At 32.5% G+C, this 9,318-nt stretch overlaps 2 protein-coding genes across 2 annotated transcripts; one reads left to right on the forward strand and one right to left on the reverse strand.

Moving 5' to 3' along the window:
- The first annotated feature begins 291 nt into the window (after positions 1 to 291).
- LOC129875981 (thioredoxin-like 3-1, chloroplastic) lies at positions 292 to 3,158 on the forward strand. The gene is made up of 5 exons (XM_055951250.1): positions 292 to 706; positions 1,894 to 1,968; positions 2,553 to 2,619; positions 2,724 to 2,741; positions 2,908 to 3,158. The coding sequence occupies exons 1-5, from the start codon at positions 405 to 407 to the stop codon at positions 3,004 to 3,006; spliced, it is 561 nt and encodes a 186-aa protein (XP_055807225.1). The 5' UTR covers positions 292 to 404; the 3' UTR covers positions 3,007 to 3,158.
- A 235-nt stretch (positions 3,159 to 3,393) lies between these two features.
- On the reverse strand, positions 3,394 to 6,958 carry LOC129875980 (uncharacterized). The gene is made up of 3 exons (XM_055951249.1): positions 5,914 to 6,958; positions 3,841 to 3,920; positions 3,394 to 3,754 (listed from the first exon to the last, which is right to left on the reverse strand). The coding sequence occupies exons 1-3, from the start codon at positions 6,793 to 6,795 to the stop codon at positions 3,661 to 3,663; spliced, it is 1,056 nt and encodes a 351-aa protein (XP_055807224.1). The 5' UTR covers positions 6,796 to 6,958; the 3' UTR covers positions 3,394 to 3,660.
- Positions 6,959 to 9,318: the final 2,360 nt, after the last annotated feature.

Raw genomic sequence — 9,318 nt, forward strand, 5'->3', positions numbered from 1 at the left:
CTTTAAACGAATTAATGATCCTTTCATTAAATAATTCATCGATATTAATTATTTCAAATCAATCCAACTCGTCTATCTAACACATGTATTATATTTTTCAAAATAATAAATAGGATATTCTTAAGTTTCCACATGGACAAAGGGTCAAGGAAAAGCTACTCTACCACAAGGAGGGGACCAAATGGTCATTTTCCCTTTTAACAAAACTCCAATACACTTCAAGGATAAGTAGATAAGCTTTTCCTTAGAACAATAAAATCAAGAATGCATTACAAGTTTGTACCTTTGACAAAAATATCTACTTGTAAATGAATTAAAAAAAAAGGAAATAAACCTCACTGACCCAAATGTCTAATCCTTTTTTATACAGTCACCTCTTTTCTAGTACCAAGAACTTCTAAAAGATGTCAATTTTAGCACCAAATTCCCAAATTCTGTACAGAGAAATCCACAATAGAGAGCAGCAGCATCTGTTTTGGAACAGTGGAGGAAATCTAAATATTGTAAAATCATATGGATTTTGCTTTGTTGATAAAAGAAGAGGTGATTGTAAAAAGGAAATAAAAAGAGAGTATAGAATTCATGCCTCTTGGGCAGATTTGTCAAGACCCAGTACTGTTGAGATGCAGCTCATTGAGAATAGTGAACAACTTGACCAGATTTTAGCTTCTGCTAAAGAGCTTTCACAACCCATCATCATTGATTGGTAAAAATCTTATCTTTACCTTCTTTGTGATACAAGAAAGAATGTGGTTGATTGGTAAAGGTTCTGTCTTTAATCATAGGTCTCAAGTTTTAGTCTTATGTAGTTGAATGGTAAAAGTTTTGTCTTTAATCATATGTCTCGAGTTTTAGTCTGATTTGGTTGAACGGTAAAGGTTCTATCTTTAATCATAGGTCTCGAGTTTTAGTCTAATATGGTTGAATGGTAAAGGTTTTGTCTTTAATCATAGGTCTCGAGTTTTAGTCTTATGTAGTTGAATGGTAAAAGTTCCTTTTTTAATCATAGCTCTTGAGTTTTAGTCTAATATGGTTGAATGGTAAAAGTTTTGTATTTAATCATAAGTATCGAGTTTAAGTCTAATGTAGTTGAATGGTAAAGGTTGTCTTTAATCATAAGTCTCGAGTTTTAGTCTTATGTAGTTGAATGGTAAAAGTTCTGTCTTTAATCATAGGTCTTGAGTTTTAGTCTAACGTGGTTGAATGGTAAAGGTTCTGTCTTTAATCACAGGTCTCGAGTTTTAGTCTAACGTGGCTGAATGGTAAAGGTTCTGTCTTTAATCACAAGTCTCAAGTTTTAGTCTTATGTAGTTGAATTGTAAAAGTTCTATCTTTAATCATAGGTCTCTTAAGTTTTAGCCTAAGAGAAGGCCTCTCTAATAGTAAAGGTCCTTTCTTTAACAATAGGTCTCGGATTTGAACTTCAAGATGGAATCTTTTTGATAGTAAAGGTACTTCTTTAACCATAGGTATCGAGTTTCAACTTGAGTTAGAGTCTTTTTGATAAATAAGAAAAGGTCCCTCCTTTGACCAGATGTCTGGGATTAAAGCCCAAAATGGAGACCTTTTTTGATATTATAAGTCCTTCCTTTAACCATTGGTCTCAGGTTCAAGTCCTCGCATGGAGTCTTTTTGATAGTAAATGTCCTTGCTTTAATAATAGGTCTCGAGTTTGAGTTCTGAGATGGAATTTTTTTATAGTAAAGGTCATTCTTTTAATCAAAAATCTCATGTTGATCCCAGAGATGGAATCTCGTATTATTATGGATTAGTTAGACAATGGATTTTGGATACTGGATGATTATTTTCTTCATATTTAGAGTAGAAGAATAGACAGAATCGAATTCATAGAGTTGTCTTTAGATTGATTTGTTTGTGGCAAATGATTGATAGGATGGCTGCTTGGTGCCGGAAATGCATATATTTAAAGCCTAAATTGGAGAAACTTGCAGCTGAGTTTGATACCAAGTAAGCCACCTTTTCATGTCTGCTCCCAAAAACAATACATTACCTTGAAAAATTTCTTGAAAAGTTTATAGTTAATTCTTTTATTGCTGTCTTTATCTACTGCTTGTGTAGTCATTACAATTTATCTACTATTATATTAATTTGGCAGTAGTTTAACAAGAAACTGGATTATTATGACAAGAATTTAGCCTTAATTGATAGTAATAAACTCACTGATAGCATCAAGAACTTTACAGTTTTGCTAACTAGAGGTGTGGTGGGATGATTGGAATCAATTCGCCCGTAACCAAAGTCTCATTTTTGACCCATGAGAATGTAGAACTTCTTGATAGTGAGTGAGTTCCATTTTTAGAGTGCCTATCCAGCATGAATCCGAAGTAGTCAGACCAGTATGCTGCGAATGTCCTATTAAAACAAAAAGAAACTCTCAAATTATTTGCTCAATACATAGCTCTCCTTACCCATATATTCTTTATCTCTGATTGCCATGGTTCTGCATTCTTGTATCTTAAAAGGAAATGGCTACTGTATTAGTAAATTTTGAGTTAAGACATTTGATATGTTCTTTCCCTTCTTGTTTGTAGACTCACATTCTACTATGTGGATGTCAATAAAGTGCCACAAACTTTAGTGAAGAGAGGAAACATCTCAGTAAGTACTGTTTTGGGCACAACTTTAAGTAATCTTTTAGCAGTCTATTGCTGTTCATGTTCCTATGTTAGCCAGCTAATTTTGATTCTTGTTTTGATCTGCAGAAAATGCCAACAATTCAGGTGAGCATTATGGATTCTCCAACCTTTCAAAGTTTGAAAGATTTTTTTATTTTATTTAGTTTGATGATAATATGAAACGAGCTTTAATAAAAAAAAAGAGGGAATTCATATAGTCAACCCGAACTTGATCTAGTTTGAGACGTAATTGTTGTTGTCATTGTTGCAGTTGTGGAAAGATGGGGAAATGAAAGCTGAGGTGATTGGAGGACACAAAGCATGGCTTGTAATTGAAGAAGTGAGAGAAATGATCAAAAACTTTGTATAGTTATTACTAGTCCAACAAAAAATTTCTTTTGCTTTGGCCAAACTTTGACATCAAGTTGTATATTCAGCAAAGGGCATTTCAATATGTACAGTTGTTACAAAGGATCCTTTTGCATTATCAAAGATGGTGAATTGGTGATGTTGGAACTTAAACTTTGCTTGAACCAGACAGTATAGTGGTGACAAATGAGCGAGTTGAATCACATTTGGACAGATTGAAAGTAAATAAAGCTAAAATGGATTGCCATCACTAGGCACAGATATCACACATACACAAAATAAGGAAAGAGGCACCATAACACCACAAATTAGGTGCCTTTTTTCTCTATTTTGCTAAGAAAGTGAGACCTTAATACACACTACTACCAAACAAGCAAGATATAAGAAATCAAAACATGGAACATAATAACTATAATAATGAAACGAAAGGCTAGATGCAGCGGTTGTCCAACAAAGATGAATAGTGTTTTCATTGAAGACAAATTGAACAAGTTTTCATTGGAGATAAATTCCAAAAGTTCACTTTCAAATTCAGTTGTTAAGCATGAAAAAACTGACAATCAACCTAGGACAAACTCAGTTGAACGGACTCGTACAGTATGCAGTCTATACTGAAGGGAAGCATCACTGGTAAAATTCCACAGTTTTGGAGAAATTAGATTCCAAAACCAAAAACAGCCCGTATCCTGTGGAAGATAAGGTCCCGCCATCCTCTCTCTGTGTTCTCCACAACAGTTGCATTACCATATCTGTACCATCAGTAGCTAATATGAGAAGGCAAAATTTGTATAGTCATATACAAGCAAACTAAGTAATCAGATAAACTACAACACACCTGTCTTCCTCTGGTACATCTGTATGTGTCAAATTGATAACTGTAACTCCAGATTGAGGCTCCTCAAAAGTAATCCGGACCTGCAACGATCATCATTACCAGAGATGCATCAGAAAAGACCACCACTCCATCAGACCCATTTATATCTCTAAGGCTTGCAAGTCGCTACATGCCAGCAGGTAGTCACAGTTCTATCTATTTAAACATATTGACCACACTGTACAATGAATAGAAATGACAAGCGAGGATTAAGAGAGTTTTTAATTCAGAAAATCAATTCAAACAACATGATGTGTTAATGACTGAGAAATCCCTGAAGGTCAATGGTGCACAGTTTAAAACTAGGTGAATGATGGGTCTGCCCTTCTACCTTCTCCGCTTAACTAACACACATACACAAGCTACCCACTAGACCAAAGCCTTAGAGTATAATTCAAACAATATCATTGATACACCAAATTTTGTTGAAAAATAACGTCAAAACCCTGTTTCAATTCGGACCTGTTTTAAACTAGAGATTGACTTCAACGTCCATGGTCACTGCTTGCATTCTAGTTCAAGTAAAAACCTAAAGTAACAGAGAACTGCACACTTTAATAGACATCACTCTATTCCATTATCATATAAGAATGTAGTCCATGTGCTTACACTAAAACATCATATATATATACACAACACAGCACCACTGGCCAAAATTATAAGGTTCCTTCTAAAAAATTTATTGGCCTCCAGTCTTCTACACAATAGAAGAATGCGCTAACAAAATGATTCATCAAACCAATGAGTACCCATTAGACAATATAAACTTTAGACCTCCCAATACACCCAACAAGCTTACATCTGTTGCCTATTGAGGTGAAACATTTGAACTATAAAAAAATCCAAATACAAGTCATGTTACCTCTACGCAACTCATTCTACACACTACACCCAAAAAAGATTATATACCAAATTAGTTGAGCTCAGCTATACCAGTCTTCAGCTTCCTTTCCACTCTAATCAGATATATCTCATTCCAAAACAAAATAATTTGCCGTATTAACATTAAAAAGAAGACTCAAGCTTATGTCTTTTGCCTATTCAAATGAAAATATTTGAACTAAAACGTATAAATATTAGTAATTACCTAGAACGTAACTCATTCTCCCCACTATATACCCATAAAAGATTGTATATCAATCAATCAGACTCAAATCCAAATTAGTTGAGGTCAGCCATACCATTTCTCAGCTTCCATTCCACTCTACTCAGATATATTTCATTCCAATACTAAATATTTTGCCTTATTAACATTAAAAAGAAGACAGGCTTAATCTTATGTCTATTCAGATGAAATATTTGAACTAAACATACAAATACTAGGTAAGTTACCTAGAACATAAAGATTGTATATCAACTAAGTCAAATCCAAATTAGTTGCGGTCACCTATACCATTCTTCAGCTTCCGTTCCACTCTAATCATATATTTTCATTCCAATATTAGATATTTTGTCTTATTCAACATTAAAAAGAAGACTCAATCTTCTATCTTTTGCCTATTCAGATAAAATATTCGAACTTAAACATACAAATACTAGTAAAGTTCCCAAGAACACACCAAATTCTACACACTACAAACCCATAAAAGATCATATATCAATCAACCAACTCAAATCTAGATTGGTTGAGGTTAACTATACCATTCTCCAGCATCCTTTCCACACAAATCAGATATATTTCATTCCAATACTAAATATTTTGCCTTATTTAACATTGAAAAGAAGACTCAAGCTTATATCTTTTTCGCTATTCAGATAAAATATTCAAACCAAAACATACAAATACTAGTAAAGATACCTAGAACAGAACTCATTCTACACACTACGAACCCATAAAAGATTATATATCAATCAATCAGCAAACTCAAATCCAATTAGTTGAGGTCGGCTATACCATTCTTTAGCTTCATTCCAGACTGTTCAGATACATTTCATTCCAATACTAAATAATTTGCCTTATTTAACATTTAAAAATAATAAAATCTTGACAAACACAGAAACACAAATACAGAAGCAAAGGTCATGAAATCGTACCATGGAATGTATACCATCAGGCCAGTTACCAAATCGCCATTTCTGCACAATCAATTTTCCTTCTTGCAACTCCACATTAGTTCCAGTCACTGAACCATCAAATATGCTAAACTCTCCTCCCACCTCTTTGTTTATCCTTGCATTACTCTGAGTAAAACCTTTCCATCTATTCTCATCCATCAATATCTCAAACAAATCCTTTGCCCTACAGCTAAACTTCTCCGTCATAGTAATCGTCTTAAATCCTTCCTTCTTCTTCTCCTTCTTCGCCACAACAACCTTTGCCTTCTCATCCACAGCTGTCGGAGGAGGAAGAGTAGCATTTCCGGCGCCTACAGGTTTCTTCACTACTTTTTTCACCTCACCTTCTTCCTTTGCAGGACCACCATTCGCCATAGCATTAACATACGCCTTAACTTGCTCCAAAACAAAGGGCTTTCCTTTTACAACAAACGCATCCTTCAATCTCTTCCCAATAGGTCCTTCATCCTTAACCGTAACCTTAACTTCCGGATCTTCATCAGCATTCTCATCGGCAATATAAGGAAATTCAACATTCCCTTCAATTTTCACCACACTACTACCATCAGCTTCCTTCACTTCCCCTTCCCAAGAGATAACCAAATTCAATTCGTACCCCGGAATAATCTTCCCCTTCCTGATATTCACATAAGCTTCTCCTTCGAGCTTTTCGAGCTTTTTCGTCCGGATTTTGAGGTTACCTTCTCCGTCAATTAGGGTTTTGTTGGCTAAAAGGTTCGTGAGGAAGTTTCGAGACCATTCAAGGCAGTCAGTTTCAGCCCAGTGCCAATTGTGAACGTTGGTGCCGTCGGGTCGATCTTCCACGATCCATCGTTTGTCTCCTTCTCCAAGACGAGCCATTCTACGGCGGCGCTGAGGCGGAGTACGACGGCGGCGGCGGTATGAGCACGTGAGATAGGAATTGATTCTGTGTTGCGAGAATATGTGATGGACCAATGGAAACGCAGTGAGATTTCCGTAGAAAAAGGTAGGGGAAAAAAAGGTTCTGGAGGGTTCCAAAGACTCGAATTGCTTAGAAGGATCTAGAAGACTAATATTTTATTATTTTATACCTTTAATAAGTCTACAATAATATAGAATTTCCATTTAAAAATTTAACTCGTCTGTGCAAATCTATTTACATTCACTTAATTACATATTTAACGTGTCTTTCCTATGTCGATTTTGATTATTTTTATGAGCTAATAGGTAATGTCTATATTTTAAATCGGGACATATTTATTTTTTATTTCTTTTTTCTATCTCAATTAAAATTTGTCAAAATAACTTTAAAAGATGCTAATACACACATTCGATAAAAATGGATTAAATGTTTCTTCAAAAAATGAATAATATTTGTTGATATGCATATATTAATAATAAAAACGTAGAAAAATGCTTTACATATATGTATAGCATTATTAGAATATGTCTGATGTGAATAATCATATTGTTGACAACAGTATATAAGATGCTCTTGACGAAATAATAAACAAGAAAATTTTATAATATATACTTGATAGAAAGTTAAATGAGGTAAAAATGAATGAAACAATTCTTAGGAAAATGAATACTAATTTTTATTGATTAATTCATTTCATAAGTACACCAAAGTGTATATTTGATCAAAAGTACATCATAAAAAGGGTGAGTTCGGATATTATTATACTGAAGCTAACAATTCCAAACACAAACACAACTTAATGGGCCTTGATTGCCATCAGTACAAACTCCATTTCCATTATATGTTTGTTGGGCTTTCACTTGTGTAGTCATTGCAACTACATCCAAAAATTGAATCACAAGTCATTAGTATATCAAATAGAGGGAGCTTTAGTGCACCAGATTGTCCTTTTATGTATGAGAATGACTATTTTTAAAATTTTATCAAAAGAATTAGCATTGCTTTCTTTTACCAGAAACAAAACAATAAACATAGAAAAACAATTTGAATTAAAAAAGAAGGGCCAAACCTTATAGAAGGAGAAAGAAACAAATGATAAGAGGTCAAAAACTTAGCCATATTGCTTATAGAATTTGTTGAACTCAAATGTTTAAAGGAATTTTCTAGAGTTGTGTGTTTTGGTAGAGCAAAGTGAAAGGGCCTTTTATAGAGTGATTTTTTAGATTTATTTGGAAAGTAAATTATATCGATACAAAAATAAATGAATTGTCAACAAATCAATATTTATTTGAAAAGTAGACTAGTTATATAAATTACTTTCCATATAAAATATAAATGGTTTGTTTCCTTGTTAGAAAGTTATAGAAAGTTGTTTAAAAAATTAATGTTTGATGCCATTTTAGAAGAAATAAAGTGTTATCTCTTATATTAATGTATTATTACAGAGATAATTGTTTATAATATACTTTTCATAGGGAAAAGATAAATTGTTTCCTTCTTGAAAAATTATGGAAAGCAGTTTAATAATTTGAATTGAATTGATATTTTAGAAGAATAAAAAGTGTGATATATGTATTTAAGAGATCTATAACTTATAATATACTTTCCATATGGTATATATGTTTGGATTTTGGTACGACGAAAGTCATTTTTTTATAATAAGAGTTTTTTAAAAATATTTTTCTGAACAATATATTTTGATGTTTGATTGGTTAGTAAAAAATATTATTCAAGAAAATAATATTATATATATATATATATATGCGTGTGTATTAAAGACTAATAATAATATCACGAATCTGATAATATCAAAAATGTTACTTCCCATATTGTTATATAGTTCACAATTTATTTATTTATTGGGTTAGATATAATTTGCTTTCCATAGAGCAAAATATGGCTTGTTTTCAAGATTTTAATAGAATCAAAATGTTACTTCCCATATAACCATATTGTTATATGGTTTACCATTCATTTATTTTTGGTTAGATATAATTTGTCTATTCAAATGAAATATGCTAACCAAAACATACAAATACTAGTAAAGATACCTAAAACAGAACTCATTCTACACACTACAAACCCATAAATGATTATATATTAATCAATTAGCAAACTCAAATCTAATTAGATATAATTTGCCTATTCAGAGGAATTGATTCCGTGTTGCGAGAATTTCCACCGGAATTTTTTTTAAATCGCATTAATTAGGTATGTGATGATTTCATTTAAAAGCTAATTAGTTGGAGCGAACCTACTTATATTTATATAATTATATTTTTAACATGTCTTTCATATGTAGATCTGACTATTTTTGACGAGCTAAGTACATACAAATCTTTTTTTTATAGTAGGTGATTGGTTAAATTTTAAGTCGAGAATTTATATGATTATTGTTGTTTTTTTAAAGATTATTTATTGTCTTTTGAGTTTATCAAAAAAATATGTTTATATATTACATTACTAGAATATGTTCGATG

The sequence above is a fragment of the Solanum dulcamara genome, chromosome 12 (assembly GCF_947179165.1).
Source record: "Solanum dulcamara chromosome 12, daSolDulc1.2, whole genome shotgun sequence".
Taxonomy (NCBI): Eukaryota; Viridiplantae; Streptophyta; class Magnoliopsida; order Solanales; family Solanaceae; genus Solanum; species Solanum dulcamara.